Source organism: Lepisma saccharinum, chromosome 2 (assembly GCF_977018435.1).
Source record: "Lepisma saccharinum chromosome 2, izLepSacc3.1, whole genome shotgun sequence".
NCBI lineage: Eukaryota > Metazoa > Arthropoda > Insecta > Zygentoma > Lepismatidae > Lepisma > Lepisma saccharinum.
The window spans coordinates 2,959,211-2,986,538 of record NC_139230.1 but is presented as its reverse complement, the minus strand read 5'-3'; the positions used below and the strand labels follow the sequence as shown (position 1 = coordinate 2,986,538).

General features: G+C 38.0%; 1 protein-coding gene across 1 annotated transcript in view; it reads left to right on the top strand.

Annotated features, from left to right (window-relative positions):
- The window catches only part of LOC145984344 (UPAR/Ly6 domain-containing protein bou-like), a 39,857-nt gene extending 13,291 nt beyond the window's left edge, over positions 1-26,566 (top strand). The window contains exons 2-5 of the mRNA XM_083118000.1: positions 3,953-4,022; positions 17,795-17,968; positions 18,271-18,284; positions 26,216-26,566. Of these exons, the coding sequence (XP_082974126.1) occupies positions 3,956-4,022; positions 17,795-17,968; positions 18,271-18,284; positions 26,216-26,413 (453 nt within the window). The 5' untranslated portion in view covers positions 3,953-3,955 and the 3' untranslated portion in view covers positions 26,414-26,566. The remainder of the gene's footprint in view (positions 1-3,952; positions 4,023-17,794; positions 17,969-18,270; positions 18,285-26,215) is intronic.
- The last annotated feature ends 762 nt before the right edge of the window (positions 26,567-27,328 follow it).

Here is a 27,328-nt window from a genome sequence, read left to right as displayed (position 1 = left end):
GCCGATGTTGGCTAACAGCGACGAGAAGGATGACGATGAGTGAAGATATGGTGAAATTGGTGAAGGGCCACTCACAAAGAACACCCGTGCCAAGGCCGGGATTTGAACCCCGAACCCCTGGCGCTGTTATGGCCACTCCGCCTCGGAGGTCGGCAGTGCTGCATAGGTGGATGTATGTTTGTGGTTTGGCAAATTTTGTTTTAAGAACACTTTTTGCTCAGATATGCTAATCGGTTGATTGAGTTGGTGTTTTAAGTCCACTTTATGCACAGTAAGGCTAATCGGGACTGAACCTACAGTTTAAAGTGGGATCCTAACCACCATGTGCCTCCACCGGGTATCGAACCTGGGACCCCTTGATTACAAGGCGACGACGCTACCACTGCGCCATCTGGGAGGCCCAGATAGGCTAATCGGGACTAAGCCTACAGTTTAAAGTGAGATACGAACCACTGTGCAATGTGATTCCATCAGAAAATGGACTGTGAATTCTTTAGGCATGTACAAGGTGACTCGGTTTGTTTAAGTGTCGAAAGAATATGTATAGTCAAATGAACGTAAGTGGTACACATGGAACTTACAGCCAACAATACGTATCTTTAGAGTAATTCATTTTTCACAATGACGTGGCATGTCAGACGTTGATGAAGAACCCTATCCTTTGATCAGAGTATAATAAATTTTATAACAGTGGCTACTAACACAGGAGCCAAAATTCCTGAGCACCCCATTATATTTATTTTAATTATTATTCGTATTTGCAGAATAACTGAATATATTTAGCACGTGCCTCCACCGGTCACCAGTCATGGTTCTCAATCATGAACCCAAAAGGAAGAAGATCCAAAATATGCTAAAACATAAATGGCAAATCTTTAAGTTCCCATCCCATGCGTAGCTACACGTTAAGGGATGTCGAGGAACCGCGTTGCACAACAACAATAAGAACCACACACCGTTTTCGATATATCATACTCTTGCCGAAGCTACAACCGAAAATGTGCACATGAGTTCAAGAAGTCTCGAAAAATCGGAAGTCTTAATTCTCAGTCTGAAGCACCATGTTCTATACATAGCAGAAACGAATAATTTATTTATTCATATGCCATTCCTGATGAAAACTCTCCCCTTAGGGCTGCTGATTAGTCGCCTTGTCTTCCGATCGCCCTTTAATTACATTCTAATTAAGAGCCCTTCACGCGAGTCACTTTGTAGGGCTGCTGAACTGTCCGTAAACAAATGCACACACAGCGAAAGCGGCTGAAGCTCTCGGATCTTATCGCCCGCTACCCTGAAAATATGAAAGTAATATATAATTAATTACAATTGTTGTTGATTTGATTTATTTTACTTCGCTCTTCTGCCACTTTTGGCTAATTGCGGAGATGAGGATGAATGATGATATAATGAAATTGACGAAGAGACACATAAAGAACACCCATGCACAGGCGGGGATTCGAACCCGGGACCCCTGGCGTCGTAGCGAGGCGTGCTAACCATTTCGCCTCGGAGGCCGGTCTAATTAAGGTAAGATTCCCTCCGCTGATTCCTAAAATAAAACCCTCACCACGTTTAACATTAACAATAGCTCGACCATTACTGTAGAAGTGCTGCCCTTTGATATATAAAAAGGAGAGCGCCGCCTTTGATGCCTAAAATTAAACAGTTAGCTGACTGGCAACTGTGTGGTGAATATTTGCCCATTTACAGTTCATCTTGCGACACTGCTTATGAAAACCGTGGTCGTTCTTTCTTTACCGCATTGAGTCTAAACTCTAAACAGGGTGTAAGCGAAAATACAGGTTGACCAGACGACTTGGAGACTTCGAACGCCGATGCGATTTTTCAGGAAATTTATGTTATCTTCATTCTACTCACGGTCTCGCCATCATTTGCGGCAAAATGTAGCGATAAATGAGCGATTACCATCACCTTAGATAAATGCGAACTATAAATATTGTAATGGATAGATAAACTAGGCAATCAAAATTGTCTAGCTCTACAAATTTCAATGTTAGAAAAAAGGTACCAATTAAACGGATTTGCAGAACGTTGTTGTGGTACTCTGTGGTACTCGTATCCAGCGAGTACTGCGCGCAAGGAATGTCCACGTACAGGAAATTGGATGCGATCAGAGGCGTGCCAAGGTTTTTCCAAAGGAGGGTTACGTATCCTTTATTTTAGCAGTTAGTTCTCAATTTTGACATAATTTCCTGCGTTTGATCTTCTTTTCTTTAGGAATACTGGGCACGCCACTGGATGCGCGATAACGTAATTCTAAAAATGTTTTTTTTCTAGTTAAACACGAAAATGAAAAAGCAATGTCCATTTAACTGACCTTAAACCCACTTTTGATTTCAGTGATTTTTTGCCATCGGAGAGAAATTATCGGAATAAATTATTTTCTCTTCTGTAATATTTCTCACTATATCAGGCAACCCCATTACGAAAACGAACACCACCATCAGAGCAAAGATGGACAAATAATTTCTAAAATAGGTAAAATATTATACGCATTTTGGATCTTGAACTTTTCGTACCCTGATTATTCTTTGTTTTCTTTCTCTTAAAAAAAAATAACGAAGTTCTTGCTTTTGTTTTCTGACCATATTGCATGCTCCTAGAACAAAGGATTGAAGCTTTCGGAAAATTTCCACAAGTCCTTGAAGGCTTCATTCTTAGTGAGAAGCACCTGAATGGCCCCTTCTTCTTTGAAGGGATAAGACTAAGAGTGGTGCTTCAGAGTAGCTTCATGTGGATCGACATTTGGTAGATATTATGTCTCTTTAGTATGACTAAATACGATAAGCATAAAGGAGAAATCTTTTTATTTAGTTCAATCTTAATTGATTTTATAAAAGGAATGATTCTTTTCTCCTTTCCTTAGAACATTTTTTTCTTTCCTACATTCTTCACTTTCACTCACATGCTTGTTCTATCGCCAAGGAATCAGGGAATGATTGATCTGTCTCCACTTTTATGTTTTTTTTTATAACTCTCCTCCCATTTCCTAAATTTGTATTCCTCTTTGTCCGTGAGAAGTAATAGGTAATGATTAAATAGTATAACGTTATTGCTCTATCAGAACAAACAACTTACGCACAAATGCACCTAAAATAATGTGTCTCTCTCTTATTTTGTAGTTTTTCGAGATTAAAATGGCCTACATTATTTAAGCACTATTTGTGTGTATGTTCCTGAAGTATTCACAGATAAATAAACATTCAAACAATTTCGCTTCAATTATGGAATATTTGATGGAACCAAAACTCAACCTTTGAGATAGGCGCATATTTACTTTTATCTCTCGAGTACAAATAGAAACAACGTTAATGTGCTGTAGCAATCCTTCAAACAGAATTCAAAAGGTCATTTTCTTGAACAATACACACACAAATTTAGTCAAATGGACAAATGGACAATTTAGTCTGCAAATTTTCACAACAGTGTTAATTTCCTTACATTATTTTTATGGCTTCCATCACTGTTTTAGTCTCTCTTGCTTCAAAGGTTGTTCTGAAATGAAGAGGTATAGGTTCCAGAATAATAGCGGTAACACTTATCTATGAGGTAGCTAATTTTGGTTAATAGTTTTGTAAAATAGAAAAGGAGAATCATGACTATTATTTCATTACATCATTTTATTCTATATTTTCAAGACTCAAATAACTTGTAAGCATGGAAATAAATTTTGGATTGCTTATCTGTCATTTACCACGCGCCTAATGTATTTTATTTCCTTCCTGTCATAAAAATTATGAAAGAAAAGTACTTCCGCGCAGAATGATATCACAATACCGTAGTTCAATAAACGGTAATGAGTCCTTCGTACTCATATTACATGTAACAAATTCGTATTTTGTTGTATACAATAGTTCCCTGGCAATAAGATTCTCTTCCATTTACAGTTGTATTTGAATTAAAATGCCTAACCCATTTGTGTATTTTGCAGAGGATGGAGGTGTGGGCTCTGGTGGCGTCGAGCTGGATCTCTCTCTGCCTTCTTCCGCTTCTATGTCAAGGTGAGTTCGCGGAGAGAGGAAGGAAACTAATGCCATTAACATAGAATTTAACTAAATAGAAACTAACCGATCGCTCACTGTGTGCCGAGAGACGTGATACTAAAACTAAAGCATCCAGTATGTAAAAGGAGCTTTGCTTACACAGAAATTTGCTTGTAAAATATAATACTTAAATAATAATGTTCTCAAGTTCTTGTCTACAGATGGAGTAGACTTGTCATGTTAAACAATTGACTGCATTGTGTTGTAATAAAACCACACGTAAACTTTAAACTCACACAAGTGCAGGCACGTGTCTAGCACTATATTTCGTGAGGGATCCGAACCAACTGTCTCGCACGTAATAATAATAATAATAAATATTATAATTGAAAGGCTCTGGGGTAAAACATGGTAAGTGACATCTAGGTCATTATTGAGTTTCTTGAGCAGAAAGGTTATTAGAAGTTATACTTTAGGTAAATTGTTCTTGTGATGTGTTCACCAACTTCAAAAGGGATCAATGAGTTCAATGCAAATTGCATGACGTGGCAATTGTATGTGAAAATTGGAAGGACGGCTCTTTTTACTGTGTAACTCAATAATGACCAAAATGTCACCATGTTTTACTCCCGATCCCTTCAATTAATAGGTAATATGGCTGATAAAATTATTAAATGGGCCAATTATTATTATTATATGAACAGGTAAGAAGGTGATAAAAATATAGAGATATAAGAGCACATACTCATTATCAAGTTCATGTCTACTTAATATCACTAAAATAGCTATCCTGTCAATGTCAAGTATCAAAAATGTATTAAATGGATAATTTATTAAATATAAAAAAAGGTTGTTAAGTCCAGCTGAAGAAGTAATTGATCATTAATTTTATTTTTATGTGTGTATTATTATTAGTAGCGGTACGCATAAGTTTCGCGGACACTGTCAACGTCAAGCTGTATAATCACAAGCTAATCCTTACCTTTACGTAAGTTGTGCGGATATTACAACAGTAAACAAGTATTTTGCTTGTTTAATTTATTACTTGGTAAGTCTTTTGAGGGGGATCCGGACCCACTGGACCCCCCATCATACGTCCTCGCCCAAGTGATAAGAATATGGCTCGAGAAGTGCATCAGCTCTCATTTAAAGTAACTGAAAACCAATTTGGTTTGAAAGTGAAGGATTAAGCATCATCAAATATTTCAATTTTGTCCAAATCACAGAGAGCGTACGGATCACTAAATTTCAGTACCAGGGTCGGAAAACAATTTTGTCCCTATCCCGATTTCAGGAAATAACACGATTTTCGGAATTCCAAACAGTCGAGTAATTTAGAAAGGCCCAACTTTTCTTCACTATAAGTATCGGAAATATCTTGGAAATAGCAAATTTGATTCCAGAAATGCGATTGATTGATTGATTGATTTGTTGTTTTAAGTCCACTTTATGCACAGTAAGGCTAATCGGGACTGGGCCTACAGTTTAAAGTGGGATCCGAACCAGTTGTACCTCCACCGGGTATCGGACCAGGGACCCCTGGATTACAAGGCGACGACGCTACCACTGCGCCATCGGGGAGGCCCACTCCCAGAAATGCGAAATCAATCACTCAGGTAGAAATAGTGCGTAGAGTGAGAAATTCTCATAAACATATACGTACACGTTAGGAATTCCCCGTGCTAAAATAATAACAACAAGAATATGCTCTCTCTATGTGTGTTCGCGCCCGACGATTTTCAGTTGTGCGAGTAGACCAAACTGAAGACATTCATTCTGAAACACGACTTTGCTTCAGACACACACAACTTACAAATTTATTGCCTGAATACAACAGCATTTCGCCCACTGAATCCACTAACATTCAGGAATGAACATATTGCATTCGATCTGAGTTTTATTTGTGTAAATGAAAAACAATGTTCATCAGTGATTTACCACACCTTCCAAACACCCCCAGAGTTTTTACAACCCCCTAAGTGATTTATCTACACACACCCTAAAATTTTCCTAACCATTTTTACAATATAATAATTTATGGTCATTGTGTCTCTAAATTTGTTTGTCCACCATCACCACACCTCCGGAATGGAAATTTTGAACAAACAAATGCTTCTTTCTACCCAGGATTAGCAAAAATTCTCATGCTGGATCCTAGGCAGGTTGGGACACGGGTTTATTCAAATTCCCATTCTAAGGGTGTGATAATGTTTCTACAAGGATGTAAAGGTAAATTTCGGATCAAAATTACTTTAAAGGGAAGCAAGTTAGAGAAACCTCAAAATTGGCGTTCGAGAATATTGTCTGTGTCTGATTTTTCACGTATTTTGTTGTTTTTTAAATTTGTTTATCATTTATATCTGGAGAAATAGCGCCCCACGTCAAACTGGGCTGTTTTCAGAACTGCACAGAGAGCTGTTGGCATGATCTTGACTGACGAAACTTCTCACTGTAAGGCATAAGCCAGAAAGAATTAAGATAAGCAAAATTGCTTTAATCGTGTTACGTTATCTCTTCTTGTGGAAAAATAACATACAGTATATGGAAACAATATGCTCTTAAAGGGTCGAGAATTTGTAGAAGACAAACTGGCCTACATGACGATAAAATGCGTATGTCCTCCTGTCAGACAAAGTTATATAAAATTTTAGACTTATATCTATGCCTTTGAATATTATTTTCTTCTGTCCGAGTGATATTTTGCGAAAGAAAGTTTCAATATTTTGTCTCTCCTGCCATTTACTGACTACGGTCGAGGGTCGACGGATGCAGTGCATTCCGAACGGGACAGCAGCGAATGACCACAATGTTGTAAATCGCACGGCGTATTCCAAATGCTTCGCCTTGGCCCGTCGCAGCCTGCCTTCCCGGCTTGGTGCAGGGATAGTTGGCCTGGAACATTATCGATCCCTGCTCCCTCCCACGACACCACCGGTCGACCCTCTCCTAAGGCCGCAAAGTATGCACCAAGTTAAGTTTGCGTCTTGCCGTTTAGTTCTTGGCGATTCCTCTCGCATAGTTTCGTTAGTTTCGGGCACGGCCAGCGTCTTTGGTCGGCTCCTTTGTCGTCCGCGTAAACAGGCAACATAAAAGCATTTTACGGCTACATAAAGTTGTTTTTACGATGACCGAAAATTTATGTCTGAAGAGGTTTCGCAGTTGTCAACTTTTGTGACAGGGTTTAAGTAATTGATTGGCATTATTAAAATTTCGGTCGAACCCATCAGATTCGAATCTGTTACACTCAACGATGGTTTGGACGAATCGAAATTAGGATTAACCGGAGAGCAGGGGTAGAAAATACAGGGCGCCTGAAATTTAGTGCTAAGAGAGTATATATATATATATATATATATATATATATTAAATTGGAGTTCGCTTATGGAAATTTCCATTCCCCTTTTCTTAAAGAGAAACGAGTACAGATGCGTTTTCTTAATGTTTGCGTGTTTTTTGTATCACGTGCATCATTAAATCAGAAAAATAAACATTCCATTATAATTTTTATTTCCCTGTTGCTAGCAGAATTTTAAAATGGCAGAGTCGGCAATATATTAGAATGTATTGCATAAAAGTTATTCATGCTGCAACTAGTAGAGCCATCTTTAGAAATGCCACGCTGACGTAAGAATTACTTACTTTTAATCCAACCTTGCATTAATTAATAAATTAAATGTGTTAAGATCATATTTCAAAATGTTCAGCTTTATCTTTGTTGGATTCATGGCTTTCTTAGTTCATATTTGAGAAAAAAGTACTGGCTCCTGAGAAAAGGGGCTGGCACCTCAATTACTTTTATTTTTTTCTACCCCTGAGCCGGATCATACTGAATAGGATTCAGAACGGTTAAGGCTCAACTGAAAAATATATTTCTGGAATATTTTGCCTGGGAAGCATGAGAGAGAAGGGGGGGGGGGGTTAGAGTCAGAATAACAATGGGGTATACAAAAAGTACTTAGAAAGATATTAAATATGAGCACTACACATACATAGTACTCGACTCATGATCTCACAACTGAAAGTTCCGGATTCGAGCCCCGGCTCCTGGGCATGCGCTCTGAGTGGTCGACTCAAAATTTAACCATCGCAGGTTTTGGGTTAGATTTCCTGGCCTGCTGTCTCGTGAGAATAGGTTCTATTTATTAAACATAATAACAAAAATATAATAAACAATTTTGTTTAGCCCACTGAGTGTCCCTTAGCAATTTCATCTAATCATCATTCATGCTCAAATCATTGCAAAGAGCCTAAAGGGATAGAGAACGTAGAGGCTATGTAAAATAAGCAAAATACAATACGAACTCACAATCGAAATTACAGGTTCACTTCAAACAAGCACAAGCTCTATTTCGACCCTTGTGGAAGTTGGAAGGAAGGCAATCTATTCTTATATCCTGTGCAATCCTGGTCCCTTCTTATCTAGGTAGCCACCTGTTAGTGTGTTTGTCTATGTTTATAATAAAATTGGGATAGAAAAATCTTCCTTCCTCATTTCTGATATAATATCCGAGTTTCTTGCAATCATATCATCAATTTGTTCACGGTAGAGTTTGGAAAGCCATATTTCAAAAGTAACCGAGCTACAATAACTTACCCCAAAAGTAACTCAGTTACAGTTACTGATTTGACAAAGTAACTCTGTTACAGCTGCAGTTACTTTAACATTTACTTTACTCTGCAAGGTACAACTTGCATAACATATTTCTGGTATGAATTGTGAGCAGGCTGTTCTTCATTTTACAGATGAGAATCAAAATAAAAAAAATACATAGGTAATAAAAATCAAAGAAAACTCATACTTGAAATGAGTTTAGCAGGCCTAATTTTGTTAATCACTGTTAAACCAATAAGCAATGGCATGCCCAATATGATTGTCGGAGATTACATGCCTCCTCTCATGCCGTAGGTGCTCTAAAATAGGTGTATTTGGGGCAACGGCAGGGGCAATATTTTCCTCTGCAAATCAACTCGCCTAAATGGATAGAAAAGGCACTTTCAGATGAGCGTTTGATTGAAGATATTGAAAACATTTGTCTGAAGACAACTTCCTTCCACACCACAACAAAGCAACCGATTTTCAGGTGGTTACTAATTTTAAAAAGTAACTGTTGCTTGTAAGTGCATTACTAGTAACTCCTTACTTGCAAGCATTCCTCTATGGTTCAAGGAAACGAAAATGTTCTATACATTCATAACAATCCATTAGAATGATACGCATTCGCAATGCGAGAACGAGTAGCTTTTGTTTATAAAGCAATTGAATGATTGAAATTAAAAGTATGGGCGTATCAGCACTTAGGCTATTTGCGCCCCTCACGTCACATGAGGGGAAATCCATTAACAACGAAATAAATGCCAGGTCTCGATAATTAAAATAATATCAATTTTAAAACTCTTCTTGTAATCTGCTTAACAAGTCTAAAATCATATCTGAGGATCCATGCAAAGGAGCACTTCAGCACACAAAAGACAAGCCACGGAACATACAACACCACGTATAGGATTATCCTGGCTATGTGTTCAGGCACCAGAACCTCGCTAGCCTGCTTCCGAAGGGTTGACATTGAGCACCTTCCGAAATTGTCACCCCTTCCCTCTTTGTTCGAAAATCAAGATTAGGAAGAAATTCAGTTCCATTTTCAATTTTTTCTAATCTAACTTGTATTTAAAGGGTTTTGGCGTTCACGCAGACAAGTGGTGTAGGCTCTAGCTGTTGGTCCAAGCGATCCCTGGTAGGGGCAGTAGGGTCTAAGATTTACGGTTTTGACTAGGAATCGTGAGGACAAGTGGAGAACTACTTGAAAATAATAGGCAAATCAGGCTCCAGTCTTGAGTGACAGCGACCATGTGGCTGACACCGAACCAGTGTTGGTGCACGAAGGGAAGGTCCCCTCGACGCAAGGAGATTCAGGTAAAGTTTTAGGTGAAGAAAAGAAAGAGAAATATTAGGAAAATTATCAAAATTACAGAGAAATTTGAAAATATCTGTCTATAATACTATATTTTCTCAATTTGGGTTATATTAATCCTTTTTCTATCTCTTGGATTAATCACGATAATGAGGACGAAATTGATGATTGAACAAACACAATGATACTTCTGTGCTCTATCCAGAGTTCAAACCTAGGACCTCTGGTTTCATAGCGCGTTACTATAAATGAAATTAAGAAATGACTAAATTATAAATTCGTCTTGGGAAAGTTATTTTAGTAATGCAGCTAGTATAAATCTCATGCTAACTTTTGTCATGAAAATTTTCATATCTTACATTTTTCGTAAAGTGTATAATTTGGTAGTATTAATCATAATTTTATATTATTCCCTCATTTTCGTCCATTAAAACAATAATACGTAGTATTCTTGTAATTTAAGGTCTTGTATGGATCAATGGAAGTTATAACAACAATTTGTGAAGTTTTGTGATTACGAGTTCAGTTTTTTTTTCTGAGATAGAAAAAAATGAGTGAAAAGGCACACTTTGTACCTAGAAAAAGGAAAAAGGTTCCCTGTGGTAACACTGCACTGACCAAAGTCGAATAAAGAAAAGTTCCTTGACAAGACTTGTACCTCAAATATTTACATACAAATTCATACATCTTCATGTTCTCATAGAAATATTTGGTTAGCACATCGCGCTGCGACGCCAAGGGTCCCGGGTTCGAATCCCGGTCGGGCTTGGTTGTTTGTGAATGTCCATTCATCAATTTCATCATTTCATCACTCATCCCCATCTTCGCAAATTAGCCAAGAGGCACAAAACGCGAAGTAAAATAAACTAAATCAAATCAAAATCAAATCATAGAAATATTAAGGGATTGTTGGTTGTTACAACCCAGAAGTGCCCCAAAACGAAATGGGCAGTTTCAAAGTTTGAGTGTTGCCAGGAATATGATAACTTCAAACTGAAGCAATGGTTATTGAGGGGACAATGCTATTATGGGGGAAAATGTATCTATTTCCCCCCTTCCCTGCAGAAAAATACCTTGCTTGCCCCTCCCTGGAAAAAATCCTGCGGACGTCGATGTCGTTCACAATACGAGATCCGAGAAAATTCATTCTCTGCGGAGTTCCAACGCAAGGTCTGGCGTGGCGATTCTTGCACCCTCTAGCGCCGAGCGGAGGAAACTCCTCCACATTCCACCAGACAGTGGTTGTTCCGCACTCACTCGCCATAACCTTGAACGGGCAAGCCTTGTAGCACGCTCAGGTTTTTCTCTTTTCCTTCTCAGCTACAGCCAAAATGAAGTCGCCGTCAAGGACGAATTCAGAGGGGCAGTCCAGGGGGTCCGGATCCCCCGAAAGATTTACCACGTCAATACTTTAATTGCACTTCTTTTCCAGGTTCATTTACTGTTCTATCTTACTCACTTTGCCCCTGACTGACTTTCTAGAACGTACATTTTTGAAACTTTATATTGAGTTGATGTTTTAAGTCCACTTTATGCACAGTAAGGCTAATCGGGACTGGACCTACAGTTTAAAGTGGGATCCGAACCACTTGTGCCTCCACCGGGTATCGAACCCGGGACCCCTTGATTACAAGGCAATGACGCTACCACTGCGCCATGGGGGAGGCCCTTGAAACTTTATAAAAATGCTCAGCAAAGATTAATAAATATATCGGTTTTGAACAATGAACAGGTAAACGGAGACGTTGGACCAGTGGCGGCGACTCGCAGCTTTTTCGGAGTGTAGGAAGTAGTTATGGTAAACCGAGGAAGGTTTGAAAAATGGGTTCGATTACATTCACACGTCTTGCTTGTACTACCCATTGCATTTAGAATGTTAGCTGCCCGACACTGTGGCCGAGTGGTTAGCACATCGCGCTGCGACGCCAAGGGTCCCGGGTTCGAATCCCGGTCGGGCTTGGTTGTTTGTGAATGTCCATTCATCAATTTCATCACTCATCCCCATCTTCGCAAATTAGCCAAGAGGCACAAAACGCGAAGTAAAATAAACTAAATCAATCAATCAATCATTAGAATGTTAGCTGCAGGCCCATGCTCAAGGTGTGGCAAGGGGCCCTTGCTCCTCACATTGAACTACGAAATATTTAAATGTGAACCTATAAAAATCGACAAAGTAACATTGACGAGATTTCAGATTTTGTAAGAATTTATATTTTCTTTCCCCCACCCCTGTCGTGTGGATTGATGATAATAAAAAGTGTTGCTTAAACTTCGAAATTATGCTAAATGCTTCTAAATTGTGGTAGGATTTATTATTAATTATTTTTTTTCGGATAATTGTAATTCAAACGACATGGGTTCCACATCGAACATAAAAAGGTTTGAGAAAATTGTTTACCTCCAACTTTCTACCGATTTCCTACCATAAAATCTCCTGACGAACTAAGTCGGTCAGGATGAAGAAAAGATAAGAGGATGGATTGTGACATGGTTGTATAAAAGCTTTCCGCTGGATAGGCATACTCCCTTTAGTTTGAAACATGTCCGCTGGTGAAGTAGAAATAAGTATTGAACATAATTTTATTTTTATTTCCTGAAAATATATTCCATTGAATTCGATTTCCCTCTCCCAGGGATTGGCGTTTGCAGATTATGATAGAAACGGTGCTAAGTGCCAACAAAGATCAAATTGTGCTTCGTTTAGTAACATTTTGTTGGGGTTGGCATCGCTGATTGAGGAAAGTCTTGCTGGTTCCTCGATGCTCGCCGATCTTCGTAACCTTTCCCCACTCCCTTGCACTGCCCTTTCCACCCCCCACCCATCTGTCTGTAGGATGACCGCCGATATTCCTCAGCGAGCGGCAGAAAAGCCCGCGTCCATAGTCTTTGGGCTGCTGCTGGAGCGAGCGACACCAGTCAACTCTTGACAGTAGCTAACCTAGGCAATTGTTCGAACATTGTACTCATAATTTTATAACACGCATTAAACTCCTAACAAGTAGAGAACTGGAAATAAGTAAAAATGAACTGTAGGAAGTTCCGCACTTCCTACATGGAGGAATCGCCCTGCGTTGGACACACCGTAAAGCAGTTTACGATGCCAAAGTACGCAAGTGAAAGTTTTAGTTCTTGCAAATAATTATTTTGTAAAAAAAAAGGTAAAGTGCTCCCCTGTGCATAGCATCACGCCATGAATGCGTATAGGGGGTGTGGGGGTAACGCCCCACACTTTCTTGATCCGGTCATGAGTGGGGGTGATGTGATCAGCATCACGCCCCTGACCGCCTTTACCCCCCAGGGTTTCTCCCAGGTACGCATGTTATTCGACGCTGGGTGGGCGCCGGAGCCGCTTCCATCGTTAGAAAAGTTCCCGGATTTGAACCGGCCGGGGATCGAACCCGGGACCTTTAGCATGGTAGTCAGACGCGTTACCGACTGAGCCACCGCGGCCATCCTAAATAATAAATAAATAAATAAAATAATTATTTTGTTCTGAATTTATTTCTTGAATTTTGATTAAGCGATATGTGTCAAATGTAGGCTACATTCATGAGTTGCTTTCATGTAAAATGCATACTTTTTCAATAAATATCAGCCACACAATGTGGATTTTAGGAGTTTTGGTCTGCTTTTTTAACCTAAACAGGGACTTAGTTTTATATTGAATGCATAATTGTAAAACTATCCTCACAGCGTAAAAAATAACATGGCTGGGAAGGGGGGATCATGATACGCACGTGGATGGGCCTCCAACGTTTTAGCAAAGACACTGGAAACGAACATTCAGAAATACATGCAACCTTTTGTACCGAAGTGGCAGGACAAGCTGCACATGTCGCGCAATGTGTCGCCTCGGCCTATTGCTTCGGTCTGAAAGCTGCCTAATTCCCACGCTGGGGCTCTGGGCCTACAAATAAAATATGAATCTGGGTCTGCTACAAACTAAAAGAACTACTTAAGAAAATAATTAGGGAGCTTTTAGACCGAAGTGACAAGCAGTGCAAGTGCATTGCGGCAGACAATACGTTTCACTTGGGAATCAACCTTTATTGAGCGATTTGGTTTATTTTACTTTGCATTTCTGCCACTCTTGGCTAATGGCGAAGATGAGGATGAGTGATGATATGGTGAAATTGATGAAGGGACACTCACAAAGAACACCAATGCCCAGTCCGGAATTCGAACGCGCTGTGCTAACCACTCCGCCACAGAGGCCGGCTAACCAACCTTCAGAAAGAAATTCAACCTTTCGTATGGAAATGACGCGACAAGATTCACGTGTCGTTTGTGGCTTGCGTGTCGCTCGGACTGAACAGTTATCTCAATATCATGCATCGTGTCGCCCCGGTCTGGTGATCGCGCACGCGCAGCGAATGTTTTTCTACAGACTGGAGGGACCCGTGTAGCTTGTCACTTCGTGTGAAAACATGTATCGCTTGTCGCCTGTCGCTTCGGTCTGAACGCTCCCCTATACAATGAAGTAAACATATTTTTAAGATAAACTTACGCCTTTCTCCATTTCGAAGAAGTCCAATTCAGCAAAGATTGGGGAAGTCAAAGAGAACTTGTTTCCCGCCTTGTGAAACTAACGGCTGATTTACACTTGGTCAGCGAACATGCAAATTTTCGCATGTTCATAAATTCGTCAGTGATGCAATAATGATTGTGATCGATTTGGTTCATTTCACTTCGCTTTTATGGCACTTTTGTCTAATTGCGAAGATACGCGCATCGTTAAGTACGACTGACCCGAGTTCGCTAAAATTTAAACGCGATGACACTACAGCCCTTTGAGGGGCAAGTCCTTCCTATTGGCTTTTCACCGAGTGTGGTCAGTGAATAGAGTCCATCGCCGCTTTCAAGACGGGAGTCGCGAAAGTGTATGGTCACGGTGGATCCGATGTCGGCCAAATTTTTACACTGGCGTACACGGTAGAACAAACACAGTGTAAATAAGTGTCGCATTGGATTGCTTTGATTTAGTTTCTTTTACTTCGCCGTTCTGCCACTTTTGGCTAATCGAGAAGATGAAGATGTGATATGGTGAAATTGACGAAGGGACACTCGCAAATAACACCTATGCCCGGGCCGGGATTCGAACTCTGAAGTCGTAGCGCGATGTGCTAACCACTCCGCCACGGAGGCCGGCTCGGTTACATTGGAGCCGAACAGATTCCAACAATCTCCTCCATGGGAGTGTAAAACAATCCAAAACAATCTCCGCGAGTAGTAAAATTAATCTCCATAAATACCCGACTCTGGATATCACCGTAATATGACGAAAATTGCGCCATAAAAATAAAATCATCAAAATTTAAACGTGCAGCCAGAGGCGGAGCGGAGACCCACGTAATGTTCTTTCTGTGCTCCTGAAATTTTGTGTAAATCCCAGAAATTCAACAGATAGTGTCAATTATATGGAAAACATTCGATTTGGAATCGATATGGGTCAACAATGACACAATTCGAACCGGAAATTCTTTGAGGTGAGCACTGAATAGGAAGACCCTCTTTCTTTCTTTTTTTTTTTTTTTTAGAACTTAGAATATGTAGTTAGAGTTAGCTGTATTGTGCGAGTAAATGGTGAAACAAAGAACTCCGCGATTTAGTGTTCACTGTTCATTATTATCATTATTTAATATGTGGGCAGATGGTCGAGCAGGTTCCCAGTAATATATAAATAGACGACGGACGACGTCTAACATAGTGAGCAGGGTCGTGCTGGCTCAGCCAGAGGGGCCGGGGAACTTGACATGTGGGTCCTCTCCGAAATGCCGAACGAATTAACTTATTTACTCTCAGATGACCATTGATAGGGAGAAAACACCCTTATCTGACACCTTTACAAATAGTCCGTTTGTTCGTTGTAAACTTGTAGAATGTAAATTGTCGACATTATGGAGTCAGTAGGACAGGGAGTTTATCCAATATATTTAGTTTGCCAAAGAGGAATAGAGATGGCAGCACCAGGCGTGCAAGAATAAGAATTAGCATAATATATGTGAATAACCTTATAAATAAGAACAAAGCAGATTGGAAAGATGAAAAACAATAGAATCTACTATAAGAAGATAAAGAATAAATATAAAAGAAATAAATTAATGTATATACGCGATAAATTAAATCAGTGATCATATGTAAGTTAATATGAAAATTAAAGAAGTCAAAGCACTGATACAAGTTTGTGTCTTTGAACAGATATTGTATCTGTTTGGTTGATTTACTATTCCCATAGCGGAAACTTTGTTTACACCAGTGGCGGCGCGTTCCAATCGACGCCCCACAGCACTTTTGGTTGCGCGTTTCAACCGTAGCACCTACTTGGATGCGCGTGTCAATCGCTTGGCACCAAGTATACACCAAGTTAGAGGTTGGCGCGTTCCAATCGCAGCTGCAGCAAGGGAAAGCTTAAGGGAAAAAGCTGGATAGAGGAATTCATTAAATCATCAACACATAAATAAATTGAAATCCAGAGGGAAGTTCAGAAATAAGATAAGAAGGAAGTCCAGATCCAGAACGTCCATTAAGAAGGAAGTCCAGATCCAGACCGTCCTTTGAGAAGGAAGTCCAGATCCAGACCGTCCATTGAGAAGGAAGTCCAGATAGAAGAATATTCAAATAGAGAAAAGAAATAATAAAAATCATATTGAGATGAAAATTGACTGTAAACAAGAATTATAGAAAAAAGTAGCTTATCATGTAAATATTCTTACTCCATGTATCCTGTGTTTAAATAATATATTCGTTTAAACGTCTCCATTGTAAGGCATCCTGTCTGGTTTCGTTGTCTACAAAGAACCCTACCCTGTAGATAAGCTAGCTGAGGTTGAAGATCAAGATTTATGCTCCTTGCACCAAATGGAGGTAGCAGAAAAGATGGCGAAATAAGGGCTGACTACCAGAAAAAGTGTACAAACCTTCCCTTTCGATTGGATTGGATTGGTTTGTTGTTTTAAGTCCACTTTATGCACAGTAAGGCTAATCGGGACTGGACCTACAGTTTAAAGTGGGATCCGAACCACTTGTGCCTCCACCGGGTATCGAACCCGGGAACCCTTGATTTCAAGGCGACGACGCTACCACTGCGCCATCGGGGAGGCCCCCTCCCTTTCGAAAATCCTGGGCACTCCACTGAGGGTACCATATACCCCCTTTGTTTGGGGGGGATTTTCTGAAGTTCAATTTTCTTCTGCATTGAATTTTATTGCTCATTTCTCTAAATCCAGTTCTTCTTTTCCAGTGTGTTACGAGTGCTGTTATTGTAATCTATTATAAAAGCCTTGTTTCATGAAAGAGTCTATGCTCTGTGGTATACTGACAAGAAATGGCCATATGTGGCACAAGCAAACGATTGCGCAGTTGCATAATTTCTTGACTGCTGGTGCAGTGCTTATTTACAATATTTTGTGATTTCAAAATTGAGGCCTGAAAGGCATCCAATATAACAATCGCTATTTAAATACGACTTGAAACTTTCCTGGCAGCAAATGACGAAGAAATTCTGTTGGGATATCAACCAGCCATTGGAATATGAAAGTCATCAGAAGTCTATATGGAACTCATGGTCGACATCCCGAGATAATTTCTTCACAAGCCATTCACAAGTTACAAAAAATATTAGAACATTCAATATGGGACACAGCTATAAGAATAAAAATGTGTGCAAGAGATTTCAAAGTAATGATATATGTCTTTATTAAAGCAAATTCTTAACATGTAATGATGTTTAGATTTTTAGGGAACTATGTTGAAGAGATTATTGTAAGCAATAAATACCTTTTTTACAAGTTCTTATTTTCAGTGCATAATATTTTGAAATACTGTTAACTGTGTGTAAATGTTGAATTCCTTCTATAAAGTTATATTTCTTTTTCTTTTCAGAAACCTTATCCATTAATTGCTATACGTGTTCAACATTGAATGGCAGTGATGTTAACTGTGAAGATCCTTACAACCCTGCCATGTCTACATATAGAGAGAAATGTATGGTCCCAAAACAAGGCCACATTGGTGTTTTTCCAGCCAATTTTTGCATTAAAATAATAGGAAGAAATGGTACGTTTAAAAGAAACACTATCTGTCAATGATGAATGCAATAAATTGTTCAAAGTCAAATTATGTTTAAATTAGAACATTAAATAAATTTTCAAAAGCTAAAATTACATAATAGGAAAAAGAAAAAGCATGATACTGAAATATCTAAATTTGATACATTGATTAAGCAGTGTTGGGGAAGTCATGCAGTGGACTGGTAGAATTGTGTGGAATGCTACCAATGGGGATTCAGCCTAGGGCACCAGACACCTTCAACTGTTTTTTTCTTCTTTTTTTTGTGCACATGTCTTTACAGAAATTAGTTTTAACATCAAGTGTTTATTTAAAGAAACAAAAACCTACAGAATCTGGAATGTACAACTGCAAGAAAATAAATTCGAGGCAATCCTTCATTTAATGAGTCTTTATTTTTTGGAAGTTGGATATTGGCACAAAATATGGGTTTTGCATTTCCAAGAAATTTCATATATTTCATCCACCTTTTGTGCTTCTCCTTCTTGAATTGCTTCAATGTTTTACTGGAGTCAGGGCACATTTTTTGTGGCTTCATGACACATACCTCAGTGTCATAACAAATGTGGCAAAATTCAGTGATCAGAACGTTACATTTTAAATGTAGCCCCACTACAGCTACATTTACCTAAAAGTAGCTCACTACGCTACTCCTGTTCACTACTTTTGTGCTACTTCTGCATAAACAACTTAAAACAACCTTATGTATATTCAAAAGAAGCCCCCAGTATGATAGTTGTACTTACTGAAAATAAATTATGTTATTTATTATCATAATTCCAGTCATTCAATAATTTTGATAACATTGTTACTTCAGTTACTTATTTTTGCTATAGTGTTCGAGAATAACGTACCTATGTAAGTGGTATATAAATTCAAATTTGATGTATGAGTAATTCAATTAGGGTGTTACCCAAATTAATGATTACAACTATACACAAATAAAATTTGGTAGTATTATTTATATATATATATTTTTCTTGAGAATAAATATTTCATTTTATAATAGACTGATATGAAGGCAGTATTTTGAATGAAAAATATATCTCAATGACTTTCAAGGATGATAATCGGGTGAACATGATGGATAACCAGATTTTTTGAATATCTAGATAATTATGACATATTCATCATTAAGATAAAATAATTCTTCTATAACCTGGGTTCGATCCTTGGCGGTGGAAAACTGGGATTTTTTCCACATGTTCAAGTGGCTCCGGCACCCACCCAGTGTCGTATAAAGTGGGTACCTGGAGGAAACTCTGGGGGGTAAAGGCAGTCAGGGGCATGGTGCTGATCACATCACCCCCACCTTCGGCCGTGATCAAGAAAGTGTGGGGCCCTAACCCCACACCCCCTATACGCCTTCATGGCATGGTGCATAGCACTTTACCTTTTTATAACTGACATTTCTACTAAAAGTTTGTCAACAATTTTAAAAACGAAACTATAGAAACATGAGCCCTGTGCACTCTCATGTTTCTGTCTGTGCAATTTAAGGTAAAAAATGAGACACCCAAAGTTACGAGGCCAGTGGGGCATTCAAAACACGATCCACTGAGTTGATACGTCACTGGTCCTAGGCTGTTTTGTCTTCTACTCTTCGAGAGTCCATTTACTATACTCTGTCTCAGATATCTCTAGAGCGGGGTGGGGTCTCTGTGCAAGTAATGACTCTCTGGGGACTGACTAATGAAGATGTGCAAGGGAACGGGATTGCAGGGAGAGGGAAGAGCAACTGCAGTTACCAGCCTTTCCAGTGGCATGTAATGCTTCGCTCCACCCTCTCTCTCCCTCTCCTTGCACAACCTTGCTCCAGAGATACCCGGAACAGAGTATATACCTACGGAGAGACAACATGCAGGGCAGTTTTATCATCTGTGCAGATTTAAATAATGGAAGGAGGAGCAATAAAAATAAAGCAATAAACTATGCTTTGTAAGGATCATTTTTCTAATTAAATATTCCTGCTGCCCACAAAGAAGATTAATGAAACAAGGTCTTACACATGTGCGTGTTCTCAATAAGTCATATCAAAAATTATTTCTGTCACTGACTAGTTTTTAAAAATTAATTGGAATTTATCATATGTATCAAAATTAACTATAACGTGTTGTGCAAAAGGGAAACTAGATAGAAATGTGATATTTATCAATTTTAGCTTCTTATACTCCTGCTCATACATTCTCCACACTGCTCATCATCATTCATCATTGTTGCTAATTCTCACAATTAGCCAAAAGTGGCAGAAAGCGAATCTAGATAAGAGAATTACTAAATAAACCATTCATCCTTATTGTCATGGGTAGCAAAAGTTACAGAAAAGCGACGTAAAAGTAGGAAAAATATAATACATAAATTTAGAAAATGTATGTTAACTAAAGAAAATTGTAGTTTCTGCAGGAAAGTCAATAACTCGTACTTACTTTTTACAATATCATAAAATATATTGAGGCAACTGACGTGTAAACCTGAGTGTGCTAAACGTAATGTAATTTTAAAATTTGTGTTTTAAAATAAAATAATTTTAATTAGAGAAAGTATAGGTCTATCATTCTTGTAACAATAATTTATTGTTGGTGAGATCCTATATAATGACAATGATCAATGCCATTAAGTGTTGGCACTGTTGCTTTGTCATTGTAGTGGGGAAAGGATCTTTGCACTGCAAAGTGTTTTTTACACACTAATTAATGACATTTTGCTGTCTCTTACACCATGGATATCTACAGAATAGATAGACATGTTTCTCCCAAAAATAGCGATGCAGCTAAAAAAATGTAGCTGTTAGCTGGAATATATTCATTTAGTTATCTGAATATTATAATTATTCAGATAACAATGAAATAAATTATGTGCATATCTACAATCTGCGATGTCAAAATATTTATATTCAGATTATCCATATTTCCATTTAATAGACTTTGTGTTTATGAACCTCCAGCAAAAGTAAAAGTTATTATAGACTTTTTTTTACTCTGTTGCCACATTCAAAATTTAACTCAAAAAGCTGAGAAGAAATGTCCCAGTCAACACACTAACGTTGCCACAACGTTGTATGAATGTTGTATTTATGATGAATGTTGCATGTAGGGGAACAACGTTGGGATAACATTGCCACAACGTTGTATGCTTGTTGTATTTATGATGACTGTTGTATGTAGGGGAACAACGTTGTGATAACGTTGCATCAACGTTACAAAAAACATTCCACTGAATATGCTTTAGTTTGGATGATCACCACCAAGAGTGCCACAAGCGTCAGATCGGAGTGTTTTGTTTAATCGGAATTTGTGTGTGCACTGACCACCAAACCTTATATTTCCTACAGTGTACACTAGATGGCAGTGCAACTCAAATGCAAAACAAACATAACTTTTAGTAACACAAATAAGGATACTTTCGTTTGTAATTAGTGAAAAAATGTGTTTTATTATCCTTCGAAAGATGTGTGAATATTGAAGTTGTAAGGAAGATCAGAAAATGAAATGTGTTGAATACAAGTGAAACTCCCATGATAAATATTTTTATTCCAGATTATATAATCAGGAGCTAAGTATGGCAAAAAGAAACTTATTACCAGGTGTAGTTAGAGATTGGTTAATTCATCACAATCTCCAGACTAACAATTGCCTATTGTGGTGGAGAAGGAAAAGTTTTTATAATATGTATTATAATATATGACCCTTAAACGTTGTATCAACGTTAGGTATGTTAGGGGCTAACGTTGCCACAATGTTGTGGTAACATTACCTTGTTGACTGGGGTAGCTGTATCAAAATTTTTGCTACAACTACAGGAATTTTGTAGCTTTGCTACAGCTACAGCAACGGAACAAGTAGCACGCTACTTCCAACTGCTGGCAAAATTGATCCCCATGGTTTCGTAACATGTGGAACCATGAGTGTTGGTGAAACTCACAGGCAATGTGCACTTTCAGGAAAAATATTGGTTAAAAGTACATGTTATACGGCAATTATAAATAATATATGATGAAATGTTTATGGTTACAATAAACGTACATGCTGCTGTGGGCTTTTAAAAAAAACGTATGCATTATGCTCAGAGAGTGAAATAATAAGGGGAGGTTGTTGGAGATTCCTAACTCCCCCCCCAACTAAAACTGAGTATCCTGGGCAACAAAGGCAAATTTTCATCCATGTTGGGATGAATTTATCCTACCCCATAAAATTATAAGTACATAGTAACAAAAGATATGAATCTGAAACTAAATCCTGAGAAATCTATTGTTAGGAGGTTTACTCTCAAATCTAATTTCACAGTACCATCCTATAAATTATGCAACCAAATTATCCTGTTCAAACAAAAGCAAAAAGATCTTGGAGTCATTTTTGACAGCAAACACACTTTCAGCCACCATCTAGATTAAATTACATCTAAAGCCATGAAAACCCTTGGATTAATTTACACATCACACATGTTTCTGCCCTCAAAACCTACTTTACAATGTGAGTTGTACCTATTCTTGAATATGATTCCTATATTTGGTCAATGGGCTGTGATAGCAATCTAGAGAGCAGACAAAGCAGTATTTTTTTTTCTCAGAATAGTCAAACATAGATAGATGTCCAGCCCTTGCAAACCTTACCAAACACAAAATTCTACCCACTCTACAAATTCACGATCTTTCTCATCACAGTCAAGTTTCAGATTTAACATTTCTTTACAGAATTCTGAATGGACAAGTTTTACTAATGAACTCCTGCCATTTCTTCACATACGGATCCCATGTACCAAAGCAAATGCAACAACTTCTTTTACACAAAAGCTTCAAGGCTATCCCTAGAGCAAAGATCACTTCTCTATAGGCTACAAACCAGGTACAATTCATTAAAGAATCCTCCAGGCTTCCATCTATCCAAGCAGGCTTTCAGAATGGCATGTATCAAGCAGCTGAAGAGCAATTAATATTTCTTGTGCCCTATTTGTCATTGTTTTTATTATGTTATATATGTGTGTGTTTGTGTGCCCATGCTTCTCATTTGCTAATTTCTTTTTCTCTGTTGATATCCTGATATAAAATGGATTTTATCTGTATTCAGGATTTTTTAAATAAATAAATATACTGTATGCCCATAGAATTTAGTAATACAGTGTGTTTTATACGGTGCATATTGATACTTATTTTTCACTCTTTGTATGCACGGTTAGAAGGTTATTCATATTAATAAGGATAAGAAATAAATTGCAGGAAGGCATAGCAATTATGGCTTTATCACAGTACAATCATGTAGGTTGAATTGTATCTTTTGCAAATACACTATAAAAAGAAAGAAACCAACAGAGTACTGAGGCTAGGGTACATTAGCAATCACTTCAACAAACTGTGAAAGAAACTTTTGTATGTTTCTATTCATAAATGTATATTTAAGATTTTCTGTGAGCCAAAAGAGTCTCTCTCGCCTCATTATCATCCCACAGAAAATAAGTTTTGCAAACAGAGAATCCAGACGATAAGTAGTAGTTCACTAATGTAAAATGAAAATTTAGATTTTATTATCCAAGAATTTAGATTCCTTCATATCCAATATCCATTCTTATCTTAAATGACATGGCAGTGAATTTTATTTGGAAGGAGGTGGATTCAGCTTCAATGTGAATGGTTGGTGCCTGATTAAAAGTCACTTGCACCCCCCACCCCCTGAGATGACACTGTGTGTGACCAGTTTACCCCTCTATACTCTACCTGTCCTTCAGTTTTCCACTTAATGAAGTGTAGTGTGCAATAAACAACATATTCATTATGCACATGTTTTATATCTGACTTAATCATATTTCCTGTCCTTCTACACGCCGAATTGTCTTTGGATTTGAAATTAATGAGTTTATCAGTAATTTGTGTCTCTTTGGTGTACATTAAAGAGAATTATTCAAAAAAATTGTTATTTTTTATTTTCTCTATATGTAAACTGGAGTGTTCCCAATTGGGAACATTGGCGTTTCATGTGAAGTATTATTACAGAGTTTTCTAATTATAATTCAACTGGACCAGCATGGTTTCCATTTATATATTAGCATAGTAAATGTACAGAAATATTACATATAAGCTTACAGAGAGTCAGACAACAATACAACCTTCAAAATACAAAATACTAATACAAATACATAATAGGATAACATAATTGTATAAAAATGAGAAACATCCTTGTGAAATTTTACTCAAGGAGAAAAGGGTTTATTTTATTGAAAATGTAGCAATACCAAATTTTAAATATATGTAGTTTACACATTTGAAAATGAAAAAAAAAAAATACACACACACAGAATGTCCTAAACTGGTGATAAGCCATGGAAAGCTGGGAAGCAGTGTAAATGCATATTTCTTGCACACTCGCGACATTGTAGGCGAGCATTTTTTTGGCAAAATGCACACCTTCCTTGTCCTGCTTCAATCAGAAAATGACCATCAGTTTTCCTCATAGACCCTGGGATTTCAAATCGTGGTCCTGGCCTCGAAGATGTTCGTGGATTTTTGCGAATAAGGAAGGTGGCTACTTCTCTTCGAAAATCGACACAATTTTGCCCTTTTGAGCTGCATATAGGCACGTCATTGAAGAGAGATGCTCGAGGTATGTCTCTGGTAAAATTTTATGAAACAACTCAATAGGTTCCAGTGACAGTAATTCTGGGTGTTTGTCGGATAAGCACTGAAATGAATCATCACAATGGAGCGAATTGTTTTCTATAACCGTAGACTTCTTCCACGAAGGATGTCCTACCTGTTTACTTGATGCCCCTTTAGCCTTTCTTGATGTTGTTGGCTGAAGAGACTCCGGAGTAGATTGTTCCATGTTAGTTGTGACAACCAATTCACCACACACATCTGAAGGAACCACTTCTTCAAAAACGTTGTCATCAATTTTTTCCTCATCGGTAAGATCTGCAGTTTCTTCTGGAGGCAAACTGACAAATATCCACTACATCTCCAATGTCTTCAGTATCGTCATCTAAAATTTCATTCAAATACTGAAAAGCTGCTTCCAATGTTAGGAAACGATTCGATGCCATGTTGTTCGTACAAATGTTGTTGAAAGACTGAATTTTATAACAACGAGACGGCATGAATCAACAGAAGCAGCTAACAGAACGTGGCACAAAACACGCCGGGATATTTGTTATACAAACAATGTAAAAACAATTATTTCAAATGTACTTGTAGCCAACAATAAGCATGATTTTATTTCCATTGTTGACCAAATCACAAAACAATCTTGCCTCAAAACTGTGAGAGAGGAAAATTTCTCTTCAGTTTTTTGTGCGAGTTATTTGTTGTCTGTAACCATTGTTCATGCAAAACGCCAATGTTCCCATTTGGGAACATGATAATATACTTACGTCCAGACTAATAGAAATAAATGAAAAACCCATTCTAATGCATTTCATGTAATACTAGCATTATGTTCTGCCCGATATTGTACAGAGAAGAAAAAAGTAATTTATTAGGGTGTAAATAAAAAATATATAATATTATGAATGCAATTTTAACCATTTTTGTGTAATTTCATAGTATACTATCCAGACGATAATAATGAAAATATTAATTAAATGTTGTTAATAGTAAATATACACCCTAAATTAATAGATGAAACAAGAAAACTTTGATTTTTTTTTTCAGTATAGTTTTAAATGGAAAATTAGTTGATGTTCCCAATTGGGAACATTGGCAGGTAAAGGGTTAATATGCCCATTGTTGGAACAAAGTGGGTAAGGTGTCAAATTCAAAATGTTAGGCTTCAACGGCTGTATCACTGGCCAATGAGAGGTTGTTGGTTATTTTTTGTATTATATTTCTACTTCTTGGTTAACAAAAAAAAAAAAAGGTAAAGTGCTCCCCTGTGCTTAGCACAACGCCATGAAGGTGTATAGGGGGTATGGGGGTAACGCCCCACACTTTCTTGATCCGGTCGTGAGTGGGGGTGATGTGATCAGCATCACGCCCCTGACCGCCTTTACCCCCCCAGGGTTTCCCCCAGGTACCCATGTTATTCGACGCTTGCTGGGTGCCGGGGCCGCTTCCATCGTTAGAAAAGTTCCCGGATTTGAACCGGCCGGGGATCGAACCCGGGACCTTTAGCATGGTAGTCAGACGCGTTACCGACTGAGCCACCGTGGCCACTTCTTGGTTAACAGTGATGAGTAATGGTTGGGTTGGGTATATGTGTGTCTCATACTCTGAATTAATTAAATGTATCTTTCTTTCCAGCGGCGTCGGAGTTGATGGTGATTCGTGCCTGTGTTATGAAAACAATGGACTCTCAGTGTGGAGAGTTTCGTTATCAAGAGCATACCATGACTGGATGCATACTCACTTGTGATTATGATGGCTGTAATTCAGCGAACCATTCAAATATATCAATAGGACTCTTGTTTTTCTCCCCTCTGTTGTTGTTATATATTCTGATTGAACATTGAATACTTCCTGAGAATGTTATGCACATGAAGCAGTATTTTTAAAAATGTTTGATACTGATGCTCCTAACAAAACCTCTGAGAACAGTGTCTTTTCTATGATGAATGTAAGAGAAATGTTTATATATTTTATCATAGTAAAATTATGGAGGTGCCTCAAACTTTAGTGCTTTCCACATAAATAACTTATATGCACAAGAACACGCAGGGTAATTCAAAAATACCTTGACAAGTAATTAATTATTTGGATTTCTTCCTTTAGGGTTTTGTGATAATTTGGAGGATGTTTAAGAGCCATTATTTTGAAATTTGAACAAAAAAGGGATATTTGGATACTTGTATTTTTTGATTGGCTTCATTTTTTTATATGTTGAAGTATGTCATGAGAAATGAATATTGTGGAATTTTGAGACCTTGAAAAAATTTTCCCTCCCCTGTAGAAAATGTCAAAGTTCAAGGTCAGACTGCCTATTTTTCATGAAAAGTGAAACATGGGTAAGTTCAGAGTGCTGGAAATCTTTGGAAATCAACAACATCCAAAACTTTTGTTTCGATATACTGTTAACATAAGACTGGTTGCTTATATACATTCAATTGTTTGGATGGGACATTGTTGCTTTCCATTGTTATGCAGCAACAAAGATGGTCCAAAATGCAGTTTTTTCCTGTTTTCGTCCCTTAATATTTTTGTTAAGCAACAGTACCCCCAAAGATTTGTTTACTGGCCATTGAAGCTCACTATTAGGACAAGCTACCTGATATAGCACATTACTGTGACTTTCAAAAGGGGGGAGGGGCTATACATTTTTTAGTAGGCAGTCCTCTATTTGTCATTTTTTTTCCTGCCTTTGACATAATATTTACTGGACCAAGGGGGGTTATTATCCCCACCACCGCCCCCTTAATGCACACCACTGT